The following is a 17,918-nucleotide window of genomic DNA, read 5'->3' on the forward strand; positions in this document are numbered from 1 at the left end:
CTTTTACTGAGCCGAGTGACATATTTTACGTAAGAAACTCACATTAATGACAACTCCTTTATCCAGCAGGCTCTGTTTCTTCGCAGTCATGACAAAGTAGTGCGTGTTGTCCTTGTAGTACACAATGTTTTCCAGGTCGATGCCTGCGACAAAGACAGGTGTGTCGGACGCTTGTGAACACATCCTTTTAAAAGCACAAAAAGAATCTGTCATGTCTTGAAGGTCTCCCAGATCTCTTCTCTCCCACCTGTTTCTTCTTTGAGGTCAAGAAAGAACTTTTGATTGAAGATGAAGGCCACGCCACTAATTTCCTCCACCTTGGCCTCGGCTGTCGTGTTCCTGTTGATGAAGTTGGCGGTGATGGCGATTGCCAACTTGCCGCGAAATTCTTTTCTTTTGAAACCTGCAATTAAAAAAGCAGAGAGAATGGTATTGAAAAGAAAGGGAAACCAAACAAGAACTGTGGCTAGTCTTACAGGCAGTTGTTTCAGGGTCACAGGTGGTTCACTCAGCAATGTGTAATGTATCGACGCAAACTATTAACCAGCACAAAAAAGTGAACACATTCAAGGAAAAGAAATGATAAATACCACAACTACTGTTATCAATTAAAAGATTTTAAAAACTACATTACACTTTGAAAGTCACATTCACTTTAACATTTGAGTGTTAATTTCTCAGTCCATTCAACTAAAGTATGCCCCTTGGTGGGGGAAATAAAAACAGGATATTCATTAACTTGGAAAAATGTTGACACCCACTGAGTCACATTTCAAAGGTTTTTGCACACTCCACCGTTTTAGTCAGCACATGAGAGGGATACTTTGTCACCAAAAGTAAACCAAAAACTTACAGCGTTTGAAAATTGAGGCCAGGTTTCATTGAGAACCAAATCATCTGCAAAAATAGTTCTGGATGTATTTAAGGCTGCTTAGCTACATTTAGCTCACCAAAAAACATAGACCTCCCTCAGACTGACTCATTTCCCCTGAGCTGCTTCATAACGAAAGAATGAGTCCTAAGTCTTGTTTTTGACCTTTTTAGGAATAAGCTTCAGATGTGTATCGCTTGTTGGATTGACCACAGCAAGCAACGACTTTGAGAGAGTCCAAAAAGAATGATGCAAAGTTATGGAGAGACTCCAGCAAGCATCAGCTGCTCCACTCAAGCCTGCCTCGATTCTATTTATGTATTGGGATCCTTTGTGTTTTGACCTTTGTGACCACTGCAACCTCGCACAGGCACACTTGGACTCTTGCACATTTCTGATGGGTAAACGGCTTAGTTGGTAGGAAATTTAAAGAATGCACACAATGTATTGTTTGGAATGCTATTTTAATGTTTGATATTTTAAAAGGAAAATGTAAAATGTCATTAATTCTTTCTGGTCTCTGTTAATAAAACCGTTTGCGATGTGCTATTTTAATAAGGAAAAAATACTCCGATAGCACAATAAAATAAAACGTGAAGAATAAAAGGTGGTTTGTGAATCATGATTGCTTCATTGTGGCTCCTTCTAGTATGTGAGACTTAGCCACCAGGGGGCAGTATAATGCAGTCATGCAGACACGATCAAAGAAGAGTTTCCCAACTACTATGACTCAGTAAACCACAGTAATGTGAATTGCTTTTCTCAGAGGATAAAGAATGCCTGGGAAGGTTAGCGCTGCCACATACATAGATGTTATCTTATCAGACCCTTCTATGGCATTTTCCATTACTTATTCAGCAGTGAGATAAGATGACTTAGAAGTTATTTTAATATACACCAATAATTGTCTATTTGGTGTTTCTTTTGATAGCAAACTGGGAGACGCATTAAACAGCCTATTTTATTTCATATTTATATGATGTAGTCACAACAATAATAGTAATAGCAACCAACTAAGGGTGTACCCCACCTTTTGTTACCTGGGATCTATTACTATTATCTATTTAAAAATACTACAATGCTTAGCTTGGATTGGAGCTAAAAATATCATCTTTTATTAAAACTAGCAGAGGAATAAAACTTTCATTCAGCAGTAGTCTAAAGTTTCATCTGGTTTTCAAACATATTTTGGTTGAACAAAGTATTCCAAACATGTGATTCCAGTGCTGCTGGGAAAAGAATATTTTCTTTATGTTTCGACCTCATGTGGTAACTTTATAAGAGGCATTGTCCCCTTTGCTCTTTCAGTAAAAGTACACCCCCGAGGCGTGGACACTGTTCATCGCTTTTCTTTGGCTTCCTCTCACCTTCCAGCGTGTTCCTGCGCCCGTCGGCCCCCACCACCACGTCAAAGTCAAAGTCAGCCACGGGGTGATCAGCAGGTTGGATTGCAGCTCTCCACCCTGGCCCTAAAAAAAGGAGACAACCGCAGAACTGTCATGGTGGGTGGGAGGAGGGAAAACACGTTATACAAATATTCTTTTCGTGCCTTATTCCTTTGGCGAGGACAAAAATGGACACATAGCGTGAGAAACATCAGCTGATTGTGAGCTACTTATGCTTCAGGGACATCTTTGAGATGCCATGCTTCTTCTTGGTATGATCTCAAGGAGAAAGGCAAATGCAGCTTTTCTCCAGACACATTCTACTAAAAACTCATTTCGAGGTGTTGCCTGAGACCATGAGGCACAATCCAACCTGGCATTTTGTTGTGCAATACGATATTAAGGACACGACTAAGCTGCAGAAGAGGGGGGGGAGAAGTGTATATCTAAATTTAGGTGAGGCTCTTGTTGTTATCAGTGTAGTGATATTACAGCTGCAAGCCAGCGTTGGAGTCAAACTTGGGAGTGGCCAGTCAAGTTGTTCCTCCTGTTACCATCACACAAAGAAGCTGTGTGTGATCATTTTTTTCCTCCTTAGATAGAAAGCATTCATTAATATGGAGGTGATAGCCTACAGCAGCTTGCTTTTCTTACATTCTGTGTCTACTAAATTTGGATTTTAAATTGACCAGTGTGTGTCAAGGAAAATTGTGGTCATGTTGAAACTGTATGTGTACATGTCATACATTTAAATAAATACGCCCCCCAAATGTTTTCAATGAATATTCATCTTTAATTTAGTTCATAATGTGATCAACATTTTTTTCTGAGCATATGTTTAGCTCAGAACATACACTGTGTTGGGGGAAATAAAGAGTATGTAAGGGCAGGGGTGAAATACCGTCATCGTCTTGCGTCTCAGGAGGTTCCACTAGGTTGACAAACTCTACATTGATATGAAACTCCACTGCAACAATGAGAGCCACCTTCAGCAGCATCAGCTGCAGCTGCTGGATACCTGTTAAACACAGTAGAATAGTCAAGTCTTTTTTCGCCCCTAGCTATTCCACCTTCTCTCCGTGACATGCAAACACTCAGGGCTAACAACGTGGCACTCTAATGCAGCTGTGCATTTTCTGTCCCATCTCACAATTGCGCTAGATAACTACACTACTGTGCCCCGTTTTAGACACGCACCCCAAAATTATACTACTTTGCTACAAGCTTAATTTTTGATACATCTTGTATGTGGATCTCATTAGATTGTACAAGTGCACCTTGTAAACTGACACCAAGCTGTAATGTTATCTTTTTTTTTTTTATGTAATTTGTCTGAGATATGTCAATCAACAAACTACTGTTGACCAAATATTTACTAACAGTACTGCATTTGCTTATGTCATCATAGTGGAGCAGTAACTGTAGAAGCACCCACAGCTGCAATAACTCCCAAGTCTGACCCGCAAATAATGACGTGCTAAACTCACTGATGTGATCTATGGCCCCAGCGCAGAATTTGCCATAAAACTTTTTGGCTCCGAGGTCCCGCAGGTCATGGATGGTAAAGGGCCAAAGGTGCAGCACGTTGTGCCTGGAGAAGGAGTCCCTCTTCTCGATCACCACCACTTTGGCCCCCATTAAGGCCAGCTCGATGGCCGTGCGCAGGCCGCACGGACCTCCTCCGATGATGAGGCACTAGGGGGACAAGTTGTGATTAAGTAGGTGTCGCATTACTCACACAAGAGTGCAAATTCTCCCGCTGGGATGACATTACATTTATTTCCTAAAACACAGGCGGAGATTATTATCGCTGTGATGCACAAAGACAAGATGACATCAGCATGTACAAAAAACAGATTCAAAGAGGTTGATGAGACGAACATCTGCCAGAATCTTGTATCAGCATGAGCCATGATTACAGACCGACATTAGCGGACGTGTTGCTCTGCTTTTCTGTCGGCCACAAAGCGCATGAAGTCATCTTGCGTCAAGCTACGAGCGTCTGTCTTTGCCTAAGAATCGGGCCCAAACATGACATCATCTTCTTGGATGATAGATGAAAAGAAGTGACGCAAGTGAGTTGTACTCTTTCTGGAAATCTTTTCTTCGTCTTTCCCGCTAAACGTTTAAGCACAACTGTATATGGTTCAACGCTATGTCATTTTTTTTCTTTCCTTTTGGCATATCATGCACGATGAAAAGAATGTTGATGGTTTTCCGAGCTACTGGAGTTGATCCAGAGATTTCATACGTATGGACAGAAGTTTTGAGACAGACAGTTATGGAGCGGAAGGATCAAAGAATAATGCAGAAGTAGATTGAATAAAACAATGATATATTTTTTTTTAATCTTTTTGCTACTATATTTTTGTAACATGTACAAATTTAAAAGGCCTCATAGTAGGCAGTATGTGGATTTTTGGAAGTCCATTCCAATATTCGCCGGAATAAAAGTGTGATAACTGATTAATTGGATAATAAGTTTTTTTTTTTTTTTGTCCTCGAACACAATAACAATATGAAGCAAGAACAAAAACAAAATGTGAGTACTTTGTCCTTTAGTAAGGAGTTAGATCAAACCGTTCTTTGGGTACAATAATTATTATTACTTTTTCTTATCTTGCACTTGACCAATACTCCACATAAAAAAAAAAAGATACTATCAACCATCAAACCTGCTCTAAAGTCAAAACTAAAATCAAAACGATTTCGAATGAAAAATCATTATAATGATCAATGGCTGCTTACACACACAAAAAACCTTTGAAGGTGAGGAAGGGAACCATTCGTTCCGAGTCTCCTGGTGACCGAGCTCCAAAATAACAACTAGGCAAGCTGATGCCGGAAACATTTCTGTTGATAATAATTATCTTTGCCCTGCAGGTCATAACTCGGCTTGAGTCCCTATGTTTTTCCATCTTGTCCCATGAGTGATAAGACATAATCTTTCACCATGTGCTTCCAAAGGTCATCGGAATGACACGTTTTCAGTCAAACACAGGTGACCCACTGTCCATTCAGATCTGCTACCATCTTGACAGGTTTATCTAGCAACCAATGTAAAAGGGATTTGAACGGAGAATCCGTGAAGATGTTACTCGACTGATACACAAAAGCATTCTGGTTTTTTAATCCTTTTTCCACAGTTGGGTGTATTTTTCCCCACGTCAGAGGCTTTTTCCTGCACATCTGCTGAGTCAGGAAAACCGTACTTCCTGTCGCAGTATCACAGAGGAAATTTTGCCAATAAACTGTATTCTGCAATGTCCCCTGCCCCACTGGTGAATACTAGTCGTAACCCTAATTAACAGCTAAAGCTGGATCCGTAGACAGCCCTACGCCACTTTGGTTGTTCTTGCTGAGCATTCCAGCCTCGTCAGCGAGGTCCCGTCGTAAAACCCGCATGACATTACATCCTCGACAGCAATGAAGTTACATAGAGTGCTGAGTGGTAGCACATGTCGCTTTTAAAGTCGTCATAAAACAAACTCAGACAATTTAGTTGTTCTACAACTCATAACTTGAAATCCGAAGTACAGTATAAGACACGCTCTTAAAATCTTTTTATGTTCAAAAGAGAATTCAAGGAAAAAATGTTCCTTGAATATATGTTCCCTCAGTTGTCTAAACACAGTATTCTGATTAAAATGATGGTCATGGAATGAGAATAAAGATTGTTAATTTTTCCATTTACATTCATCTCTGGGAGTCACCATCATGGACTTATAATAACGCCCTGTCAATTGAAATTGATGTCAAACTGCCATTGAGCTCGCATCGCACGTGTCACATGACCAAACTCCAAATACAGATGAGCTGTGACGTTTGCAACCTATGTGAAGAAAGGATGTGACAATCATGTTATCAACCAAATGGGATTTGTACAAAATTGTAAAACTCTCCCTCAAACTAATAAAGCTAACAAAGACATTTTTTGACCTTCTGCTCTTAATCTCTCTCATTTCTTTTTAAAGGGGAAGACCAAGTAGAACATATTGTAAAGAAACCTTAGGAGTTGACTTTCCCTGCAGACCAATTGAAAAGCATGAATTTGATCACTGGCCAATAACATTTAGTTTTTCTTTTTATCCCTTCCAATATTAAGCCATACGTCATAGATGGCTCGCTAATGACACCTATCTAGACCAACCTGAAGAAAGCTCGCCCAACATGACCCACAGATTCAACTCTCTCCCTCTGCAACCTTTGATGGATTTGCAGTTTCCAGTTGGCCTGTGGTCTATACAGCAATGTACAGTAATTACATTTGAATTAGTCATGCATGGATAAGCATGAAGTCACATGCCTATTTCAGCCCTAACTGCAAAAACACTTGAAAGTTTTTCCAGATGTGCACACGTGCAGTACCATACTGAGCCTTTGCAAGAAACATCTACTGTATACAGCGGGAATCGATTGTAGTTGTCAAAAAGCTACAATCACAACTCTAGTAGATGCTCGGAGCTAATCCTACCTTGGTGCCTACACAGGCTTCACCTTTCCTGTACTCCTTGTGGGACATCCTCTTGTCCAGCTTGCTCCATAGCGCTTTGGCCTTCCAACAGGTGACCTTGGCCTTCAGATTGTTGTAGAAGGTGCCATTGTTGGCAGGGTCAAGGTCCAGCTGTCCACACAGGACATAGAAGGCCTGCAGCGTTCCCTTGCAGGTGGAAGCTTGGACAAAGTCCTCAAATAGCTTCCCGATGTTGCTTTCCCTTTCGTCCTCTGTCTCTGCCATCTCCCCCGAGGGTGGTGGACGCTGTGGTGCCGCGATGTTTGTGCTTCGTCCAAGGGTTCTGCCAGATGTGGCTACACCCTCTGCTTGGCCCACGCAGTCATGCCCAGTCTGAGGAAGAAAGACACACAGTCTGATGTCATCTGGTGGCCAACAATCCAGAGACGCCTTCATTACATTGCTGCGGTGGTGACCATATTTGGGTTTTGTAGAAGAAAAAAAACAACCAGCCGGCATACGGCTCTATTTCAGTCTATTAAAACACTCATATCTCAAATTATATTTTTCAATTGAAATGAATGGAAATGCTATTTGTCTGTTCCAGCCACTTTAAAAAAAACAAGGGACTGTTAAGTAAAATGTAAAGCTGTAAATAGTTTGAGGTTTTTGCTTCAATTCCATGGACATTGTGCGTGCCTAGGCCAATGAGAGCAGTATAATAGAAATACCTGGTTCAGTAACCTTTGAATATTATTACTGTTTAATACAATCCTATTTCCCACACAGGATGAAGAAGAAAAAAAACATCATCTCTTTATCCATGCAGCTACAAAAAAACTTGCATTTGACTAGAGGTGTGACGACTAAGTAAGTCCAAAGGAACGCTATAAGCCTATCCCAAAAAAAATTAATCTGTGAAACATCTTATGTAACTCCACAAGTTACACTTGTTTTGATAGTGTGAAAAAAAACCTTATTCCTCAAACACCTGTCTCGTGTTGTAAAGCTCAAACTAACTTTTGTGTTTCCACCAGTCAACCAACCATCAAGTGTTTTGAACATGCTGCCAATAAATCAGAGCCAGACCTTATAAAAAATAAAACATCTTGGAACTTAGAAACGATGGAGACCACAACTTCTGTGAAGTGTAAAGCCTTTGATATTCCAATGTCCTATGGAGCCACATGGGCCGGCTATGCAGGACACCGACACCCAAAGTAAATCCCTTATTAGCGGCCCACCCCGCCCTGGGCCTCAGGTGGGGTTGCAATGAAACTGTTTATAGAGCACTTTTAAGCCAGACAGCAGCGTATGCATCCAGCAAACCTGAGCCAACTCATTCAAAGACAAAGCCTGCTTCGTATCATTATACCATTGTCCTATTGGTGCTGCCAAACAAGACCTTTCAACTCTGAGCGTAGACATTCAAACACAGCCAGAGCACATTCTTTCACCACGTGCCTCGACCAGCTCTGATCTGCCCCATCAGCAGGAGAGCAACCCTCTGCTCAACCTCCTCCTCACAATCACTTAGATTCTGCTCAAACGTGAACTTTGAATCGAATTGTTTTCTTCACAGTTAGACCCAAAAATAAGTTTCCGAGCTACATTTGTTGTTGGACTCTAATAATATTACAAAAAGACCCGATTGATGACATGACATCCATCACAGTGAAGTCAGAAAGTGATTAAGACAACACAAATTGAGAGCAACCGTGAGCTTTTAACAACATACTAATGATTCATTGATTTCTCATTATTACCAAAGCTCATAATTCTCCCGGCTCTTGTACAATACTCATAAAAAGACCCGTTGACAGCACTCAACAGTCTGCTTTTGTGATTCTGTCCAAGAAACAAAAAACGGGTTGAAATGAGTGGAACCATATGCACAGAAGCAAATGAAATGCTACCACTTAAATGTCGCCTCAGCCAAGTGAAAGCTCTTGCTAACTCGCGATCATCTCCACTCAAGAAGCGTGGACGTGACCATCGCCTGCTGACAGAATGGAAAAGTCACTTGCGGGCCGACGTGGCGAGGCCGCAGCACGGCTGTAAAAATACGACTTAATGAGCGATGAAGCGGAGGGAATACACCGCATAAATCACAGCTGGAGCGTCTCAGTGTCAGACAGTTTCCTACAAAGTAGATTTGAAACATTTCTTTGGAGGACACCATGACGTTTCTCACCTCACTCAGCAAGAAAATCAAATGGTTCATTTTAGACCGTAAAGCTCGAGATTTTCTGACATGAGAAACACAAGTGTGCTACTATTATACATGAAATGTACAGACTTTGTCTATTTGATGACTTTACCACTCCACAATGACATTTTGAGGAGGGCTGAACAATTAACCGCATAGAAATTGAGATTGCAATGTAGTAGAATGCAATTTTCAAAATTGCAAATCCTGTCAAAAAAGCAAATCAACATTGAAAATGAGGAAAAAAATGATTTCCCGTCATAGGCAAGTGATCTGGCGTATCACTCCCTAGCAAGTGATGGGTGCAAGGAGCAGCCTCATCTGTTCCGAAACACCAAATTCACTGGACTAGATATCCACCGAATGAACCAGAAATTGTGAAACCCCAATTTGTATTGTTACGCAATGGCAGGTACAGTAGCAGCCGTTCCTAGAGTGGCTACTACCCATAAAAAGACATGGCATGCGTGACACGTTATCTTACAGTGAGTTGGAATGTCAAGAATGTACCTGTTGCACCTGGACTGCTGTGCAGAAGGAGGATAGACTAAACATACATGACAAAGCAGACACACACGCACGCATGCATGCGCACAAACACATTTCCCAATAAAGACCAACACTTTGAAGAATGACAACATATATATCAATCAGGAGGCAGAGTGATAAAACAAATACGATAATTAAGTATCCAGTGGGATGGGTCATTGCAGAAGCATTACACACTTTATATTATCATTATAAATTAAAAGTTGAAAATTAGGCCCATATCAAAAGGGACAATTCATTAAAAAGGCACACGCAATGTTTTTTTTTTTTTTTTTTTAAACTGCTTTGCACATTTACCTCCAGTGTAATTGGGTGTTTTAGCCTTCCCCCAAATAAAAAATGACGAGGCCCACTTCTTCCATTTAAGTGTACGACCTTAGGACAATCATGTTCATACTGTAGTTGTAAGAGACATTGGAGCAGCAGGTTTATTGTGTCTTCTATTATGAAGAATCGATATTTTTTATATATTGACCATTGACCAAAACAAAAGGTCCACTCCCCAACAGGAAATAAGAGCCAGTGCACTTTAGTCCACGACAGGACTCGGTTATGTAAAACCCCTCTTGCTTTTTTTCCTTGCAGTACTTTTGGCAGTCCGATATTCAAACACTCAAAAACACTGGAATGCGGAGCCTGTAGAATAACAGAAAGTAACAGTTCAGATTAAAACAGTGGAAAAAAAACTAGTATTACGCAAGAGGTCATCAGAGTTGACCCAACAGACACATCCTAAACAAAGACAATCAACAGAAACTTTGACTCCTAGAAACCGGAGCAGACGACGGCGACGTGATCATCAAGAGAGCAAGCGGTGACGCAATCACCATGAGAATACAATAGGAAGCTGACGGCACAAAAAAAAACATCGGGAGTGCTGGGAAATGCACATAGACACGCACACACGGTGCAGCGAAGCAGCCACCACACGTAATTACAGACTGGGCCTTAGAAAACCAGGAAGGAACATCCGTTTGGCCTGATAAGCAAGCGCAGTGCCAACGGACTCTGTCCATCAACATGAAGGTCACAGAAGGTACCAGCTCTGATACGTGTCTGGCTGTTTTATGAATAGTTTATTTTCTATAAGCACACAAATGCAGAAGCTTAGTTTACAATGGTCCTAATATGCGTCATTAGAAAAGGCACGCAATGAATTACGGTACGGGTCCTTGACTTACGATAACAATGTTCCGACTGGAACTCAAAACCACCTATTGAAATGAATTGAAATGTCAAACAGTTCACTTTGTAGATTATGATTTTATGTGCTAATGTCTACTGACATTGTGGACATATGTTGGGTCGATGTTTTGCATTGTATGTTAACATTAAGTTAGCAAAAGTTAAAAAAAATAAAATAAAAATGCATGGTTTCTGTTTTTTATTTGAACGTTTTGTTTGATGGTAAATTTTAACTGGGAGTGGCAATAAACGTGAGAAAGCACTTGGCCTCTTTTTTTGAAAATGTGTTCACTGTGTGTCAATCTGCTGCTTGTTGTGAAGCTCACTATCAACATATTTCTAAAATTTGTAATCAAAACAGACGGCAGCAAAACGCAACTTTTTAATCAAACACAGCTCGGGTCGGCTATATAAAGTTTTCCCTTCCACTTCAACACAGTTCCCTAGCACCAGGACAATAAAGAGTTACGTGATATTAAAAGTAAAGTCAAGGCCTGGTTGGAATCTTTCATGCAAACTTCCATAGGAGTAAAGGGTTCCACGGTGCAAGAGATGATTTTGTCAGTCAACAATGAGTTGAGGCAGACTCAAAATAGACAAGTGGTATAAGGTTGCAACACATGACCTGGAAAAAGTATCAAGACAGCATGTAAACAAGATACAAACATTGGACAAAGTTCAACTTGTTGGCAGGCATGTTGTTTAACTACAATCAACAGCAAGTCTAATTTCTGGTTAACAAAAAGTTAACACAAAAACTTAAAAATGATGTTAGGAAAGCCTACTAAAACATGTAAACTTTATTTGAGGTTAATCAGAGTCACTATAAATAATGACAGGTGTCACGAGTTGGTGAGAACAGTTCCGAAAGGGTGTGCACATTTTTGCAAAAAAGGAAAAATGCAAGTTCTTTTCTATATTTTTGAATTTCCTCCCAAAAACATAAGTAAAACATAAAAATGTTTATTGTTTTATTTGTGTCTTATTTTCCCGGTTCCCAAAAAGCTGCCATTTCAACAGGGTGTGTAAACTTTTTTTACCTACTGAGCATCCAGCACATGCTACAAGATGATCAGATTTATTTATTTTTTTTTCCAATGGCAACCATGCCACGTATAATCATTCGACAACCATTTTTTCAGCCTTGTATTTTTGGTACATAAGACTATTTGGTGACCTGCAGCGAGCAAGGAAGGAAAGGTTGCAGGGCGGAAGGAGAACGTTTACAACACCTCCCTGGCAGTAACAAGCACAAGCTTTCACTCACGCTCACTTTACTGCACCGCACGAAACACTGCGTGACTGCATTCATCCACAGTATGACGGGTGTCTTTAATAGTCCGATTTTACGATTCGTTTGTCAATCCTGCCGCTTGGTTCATGCAGGCGGACGTCTTTATAGTATTATTCAACTGCTTGTCATATTCATTCACACGGGCGGATAAAGGTTTAGAAAGCGGTGAAGCTGGTATTGTCAAAGTCAAAATCAAAAGACTGCCAAAGTGCAGTAGAGGTGGTTTACTCCCACATTCCATTGGCACTTTGAGGGGAAAAAAAGCTCTTCTGTAATGTAAATGTAAGCTGAATTGTAGCGGTTTCTATTTCTACGGGCTCGCCTTATAGTTTCGTCTCCAAACTATTTTGCATACATTAATTCTGGTGAGGGCAAGCAGTGTACTGAAAAGAGGAAGGATGTAAATCAAAGTAATCACGAAGCATGTGCAGAACATAAGCCCGGCAGCCATTTGGCAGAAATAAACTTTGTTAAATAATAGCAGAGGGCTATTATGATAACATTGAATGGACCCTAACTCTCTCTTGAATGGCTGGGGGAAATTCCATCAATATTGCGGAGTGGTTATGGACACAGGCGGTGATCATGTCCAAGAGTAAATCATAGAGCCTGTTGTGCAACGTTTGGATTCCAGCGCTTCTGCTGTGGAATGAATAAAAAAAAAAATGAGCCCAATGGAAGTATTTGCAGATAAGAGAAAATAAGTGCTTGACAAACGATAGGTTGCTCAAGATACGACGCCTTATCTTGCAAAACATGTGAATCATTGCAGACAGAAAATGTGGAGAGGATGAGTGAGTCATACTGCACACCCAATCCGGCGTTAGATTTAAAAAAAAAAACATTTTGTTCCAGGTGTTCCAAGATTCAAGCATGGCAGAAACCAAGACTCTAGGTTTAATAAGGTCATAGAACAGCTGAACTTTATTTGTGGTTGATCTAAAGCATATTAGACAGTGGCAGATATGATGGATGGATGGATGGATGGATGGATGGATGGATGGATGGATGGATGGATGGATGGATGGATGGATGGATGGATGGATGGATGGATGGATGGATGGATGGATGGATGGATGGATGGATGGATGGATGGATGGATGGATGGATGGATGGATGGATGGATGGATGGACGGATGAAATGATTGTCTTATAATTCGTCCGTAAGCGTCAGGGAAAGCCTACTAGAACATCTGAAAATTATTTGGAGTTCATCAGAGGCATTTTAAATTGGGGTGGGTGTGTCTTGATACCAATTTGGATTGAATGTGAAACATAAACATTTATTTGATCCAAGAATTTGTTAGTTAAATGTCAGGAAAAACTAGAACTGAACTTTACATTCACACCGAGGTGACCAAATAAAATGGACTCATTCTAAAATAGTCATTAAGTCATTTAAATGACAGCTCAACATAATTGTGGTTTCTGTGAGGGAGTTTTATGAGCACAGTAGCTGGATTTTGACCTGTCGTCTCTAAAAAAAACATTAACAAGCAGGCCTGTCACTGCAGCCTTCTATGGGTTAGTTAACAGGGTGGCTTGTCAACACCGCACCTTTCTTTGCAGAGTAGTGTGTGTATGCCACTGCCGCCGCCACCAACGCATATGACAAGGTGAGAGGTGCTGCTGTGCTGTTAAGAGTAAAGACGGTTTACATACTGAGCAAAAGTCATTCATTCGTTAAGAAAGGGATCCTGATGATGCAGGTCCATATGGGCTAGAATACTTTTGAACTTCAATAAGCCACATTCAGCATACTCAGAATGAAATGTGTCTTGTGTTGACATTTCTGAATGCTCGTATGAAAACATTTGCATAGTAGCAGGACATGTTATCAGTGGAGCATAAAATTTGCAGAAGCTGACAACTGTGCACAGGAAAGTAGTAGAATTTCAGCTGTCAAGTACAGTAATGCAGTATTGCAATACTAAAAACATGGTTGTAGTACTACTAGATAGACACCTTCATCTGTAGTTCAATGATATTGAGTACATGCTCAAGCAACTTTCCACACGAGACCTTGTCCTTCCAGTTTTCAATGAATTTGGAGAAGTGATGCATGGCACGCAAACACTTCAGAAGACAAAAATGTGGGTAGAGATAACTTCTTCTTTTTTTTTTAATCAGCGAAGCGAGACAACCACCCACATTCAATAAAACGATAAACGCCTTACCTTACAATGAATTCCGTGGGGATTTTTTCATTTCTGCAGGATCCCAATGACCTACTGATGATGATGAAGCCTGGAAGAAAGTTCAACCACAAATGGCAGGTGTCTCTTCCTCGGCGTGTCCACTGATGTGAACACAATTCACACTCACATGTCTCTCTGTATAAAGGAAACTTTCCTCGTGGGTGTTTTGTGCAGGACGTCAGCCGGTGTGTGAGGGCGGCGCTCGGACGTGGACACATCCCACAGCTGACGACGGCCCTGCCCCGGATAGCTCAGCTGTCTCGCCACAGGAAACCGCGTCTTATTTAAAAAAATATATATATATTTCAACGCCAAAGTAGACACAATAGTACCATGCAAACTGCACCTGAGCAGCTGACTTGTCTTTGAACGCATCATCTCACTCCAAGAGTAGGGAGACTGTAGGAATTCGTACACTTGACCGGTCTTTGAACGCATCTTTAATCTAGTTCAAATCAGAGCAACCAGGGCAATTATGATGTTTAAATGACTTTAGTGCGACACATGGCGCCAGTTGGCGTTTATTAACACTTTCGACGATATGTGACACGTCGGTGGCAGCAGCACGCGGAAGCCTCAGTCACCCTTGGACCTTCAAAAAAAAAAAGAGAGAGAGAGAGAAAGGATGACAGCGATTATCCTGTGAAATAGCACCATCTAGTGGCATTTGCAAGCAACACATGAACCATTGCTGCTCCGTTCTAAATAAAGTGCAGATGTTTTCTCGTTGGCTTTTTACTAACAACAAACTATGTAATTATGCCCAAAATGTTCAGTTTTGGTTTTATCAGCTCATTTTACGGCGCAAATGTTTGGGAGATTTTGTCAGGCTTGGATGACTATTTTGCTTGTCCCCATTTTATTAGGTAAAGTCAGTAAGGGCGCACATTATATCGTTACATAATATACTATATAATATTCATGATGTAAAAAATGTTGGAAAACTTGAATAATGAATTATTATGATTATTATGATTATCATAATGATTACCGTACTATTGTGGCTAATGGAGATAGATGAGAGAAAAAAAAACTGACCGTATGCTTTCAGTGATTGTCTACATCTACTTCACGATATTGCGCAGAAAGTGCACGGTGCAGCATTTCAATGCAGTATCATGTGACGCAGTGGAGGCTCGGAGCATCAAGCCCTACCCTCCTCCTGCAGCAGCAGCAGCAGCAGCAGCAGCAGCAGCCTCATATTAGTGATGAAGATGGTGCTGAGTGCAAACATGCAAGGCATCTTTTTATTATTAACTTTGCTGGCGCCTTGCAATGGCATATTACCCGAGTTGGTGCATCCAGGAGTTCATCTCATCCTGGGCGATTCCGTGCAGGAGGAGCCTGCTGTGGTGCAAGGAGAGCAACTGGATGAGCAGCTAAGGCCTGAACATAAAGTATTGATAACATGACACAGCATTATTTCTTTGGTGGATTTAAACTTGCATGGTGGCGGGACGTGTTTTCTCTGTGATGTATGCTTCCACACAGGAGTCGACCATTGCTACAACAATTGTGCAGTCAACTGAGGTGAACAATCACATTGATACTGTGAGTACTTCATGTTCATCTAATGAGGTTCAATTCAATGAGGTTGCATTGCATTGTCTTAGCAGAGACTCAGTGGAATTTACGACCGCATTTTGTTCCTATTGGTCTTGTTTGATTTTAGTACCCTTTCAGCTTGTTACACTGTAATTTTGCCATTTTGTTCAGTTTACCGCTTGAAGTTTTCAATTAACATCAATGGCATAAAATATCCATTCATTTTTATCCATCACAGCTTAGGATTCCAATTTCTTAGCACACTTTGTGATTAAAAAATGAGACCAACATAAATAAGTCATTGCAATTGGCTTGTGATGCACGTAATGGCGACAAGAATGTCAGAGAACTAGAACACTTTTACTCGGGTTAATTGGAGGGCTCGTATGTTTGTTTGAAAATGCAATCCCTCTTGTTTGAATGAATTTTGATGTGAGAGTGCTTGTTTTAGGGCTGTGACACCACGAATGATTGTGGGAAAGAGAGATACTGTCTGCACGACAAGAACAAATCAAAATGTCAACCTTGCAAAGGCATCGATGTGGTGAGTCTAGTTAGACCATTTCAATTGTTTGTTAACATTCTTGGACAATAAGGAAATAATTGTATTTTGGGGGGGGGGGCATGTGAAGACTTTTCAGTGATTTGACAATGTATCGCTCGTGTGTCATTGCAGTCCTGCACCAAGGATGAAGAGTGCTGCGGTGTGCACTTGTGCATTTGGGGGCAGTGCAGTTCCAATTCCACCAAAGGGCAAGCTGGCAGCACGTGCCAGCATCAGGTACAATGTGGTCCGGACCTCTGCTGTGCCTTCCATGCAGGTGAAACACACTCGTGCTGTACATACAATATAAGTGAGTGGTTCAGCAGTGGGTGAGAGGATTTACTGAATTGCATCCCTCTTGTGTTCAGCCCTCCTCTTCCCAGTCTGCTCTCCTAAACCCATTGACCGCGAGCGCTGCGTTCCTGCCTCCAACCATCTGACAGAAGATGACTCACCCAGAAAACATTGTCCTTGTGCTGGGGACCTCCATTGCCAGCACTTAGGGTGAGAGAATCCATCCATCCAAGGAAATACTGTGTTTGACATTTGCAAATTATCTGTGAATTTCAGGTTTACACATACAGTACTGTACCGTATAGTTTTTTGTTTTTTTTAGACATTATGCATCAAGTAATCCATATTTTGAGATTGGGAAAAAATAAGTATTTTTTTTTAATTCTACTTGGCATTATCTGCATTATGGAATATGAAGAGAATCCACACAAATACTGGGAGAGAATACAAACCTCTGGATTCAAATCCACAACCTTAGGACTGTAAGGCAAATAGCCTTGCAAAACATTCATCTTCATTTCTAAGAATACATTTTTGTCTCGGGTACGGCTGCAACAAGGGTGCCGAATGTCCGGTAAATTTCCAAGTCGTAGTTTCCAGTGAATTGGAAGCAAAGTTGTAGAATTTGGTAAATATTCCAAATTGGTGACTTTCAATGGGGATTAACCAGGAATTGATCTCTCTCCTCTTTGCCAGACGAGGATCCATGTGCCTTAAAGCGGCCGACTCGAGCGAAGAGGATCTGACAGACAGCCTGTACTCAGCCATAGATTACGTCCTCTAAAATGCTTCATTCACATAGCAATGAATGTTTTGCAATCAACGCAGCGCTACACTGCATGAAATGGAAAAATACACAAATTCTGTTGTATTTGCTTAGCAGTTGTTGATACTCAACGACCTGTAGGCTAAAAGTCATCATTCTGCAGTCTTCATCATCCGGTCCATGCACTTTGTAGCCTTGCTTGAACTATGCACTGAAGCTTAATACACTGGAAGAGCAATAAAATTGTACTGCACAATACGTTTGGATATACGGTCATTTTTCCACTGAATCCAATTACTGAATATATCCTAGTGGAACAGTACAACCAGGAAAGATGAATCATTCATGCAAATGAGGCAGTACTGTTATATTTGTCAAGATTTGACTGCAAGATTTTATAAATGGGACAGGCTATCAAAGGAGCTTTTGCTAAGCGTTTATCGAAAGACTCCATGGGCTTTTATAGTGATCTATTTTTAGTTGCTCTAAAATAAGGACTTATTTTGAGAATCTTAAAGGTGATGTTTAAAGACGAAGAAGTTGTTTTCACGCAGATTCTTGACAAACAAAAATGTGTGAAGAATGAATGTGCAGTGCATGCGATGTTTCATATTTTGAATCGCAG

The 17,918-nt window shown here is 40.8% G+C and overlaps 2 protein-coding genes across 10 annotated transcripts in view; one reads left to right on the top strand and one right to left on the bottom strand.

Annotated features, from left to right (window-relative positions):
* The window catches only part of mical2a (microtubule associated monooxygenase, calponin and LIM domain containing 2a), a 32,938-nt gene extending 18,604 nt beyond the window's left edge, over positions 1 to 14,334 (bottom strand). For 5 of the 9 annotated variants that reach the window (XM_061275649.1, XM_061275650.1, XM_061275651.1 and 2 more), the window contains exons 1-7: positions 14,124 to 14,333; positions 6,731 to 7,102; positions 3,744 to 3,951; positions 3,158 to 3,274; positions 2,239 to 2,340; positions 248 to 403; positions 43 to 143 (exon numbers count right to left, since the gene is read on the bottom strand). In XM_061275649.1, the coding sequence (XP_061131633.1) occupies positions 43 to 143; positions 248 to 403; positions 2,239 to 2,340; positions 3,158 to 3,274; positions 3,744 to 3,951; positions 6,731 to 6,994 (948 nt within the window). In that variant the 5' untranslated portion in view covers positions 6,995 to 7,102; positions 14,124 to 14,333. Of the gene's footprint in view, positions 1 to 42; positions 185 to 247; positions 404 to 2,238; positions 2,341 to 3,157; positions 3,275 to 3,743; positions 3,952 to 6,730; positions 7,103 to 14,123 lie in introns of all 9 variants that reach the window. The other 4 variants (XM_061275647.1, XM_061275652.1, XM_061275653.1 and 1 more) reach the window with 4 other exon arrangements.
* dkk3a (dickkopf WNT signaling pathway inhibitor 3a) lies at positions 14,284 to 17,549 on the top strand. Its single transcript, XM_061275656.1, has 6 exons — positions 14,284 to 15,541; positions 15,636 to 15,695; positions 16,141 to 16,233; positions 16,366 to 16,510; positions 16,602 to 16,737; positions 17,224 to 17,549. The coding sequence occupies exons 1-6, from the start codon at positions 15,353 to 15,355 to the stop codon at positions 17,309 to 17,311; spliced, it is 711 nt and encodes a 236-aa protein (XP_061131640.1). The 5' UTR covers positions 14,284 to 15,352; the 3' UTR covers positions 17,312 to 17,549.
* The last annotated feature ends 369 nt before the right edge of the window (positions 17,550 to 17,918 follow it).

Source organism: Syngnathus typhle, linkage group LG4, assembly GCF_033458585.1.
Source record: "Syngnathus typhle isolate RoL2023-S1 ecotype Sweden linkage group LG4, RoL_Styp_1.0, whole genome shotgun sequence".
Taxonomy (NCBI): domain Eukaryota; kingdom Metazoa; phylum Chordata; class Actinopteri; order Syngnathiformes; family Syngnathidae; genus Syngnathus; species Syngnathus typhle.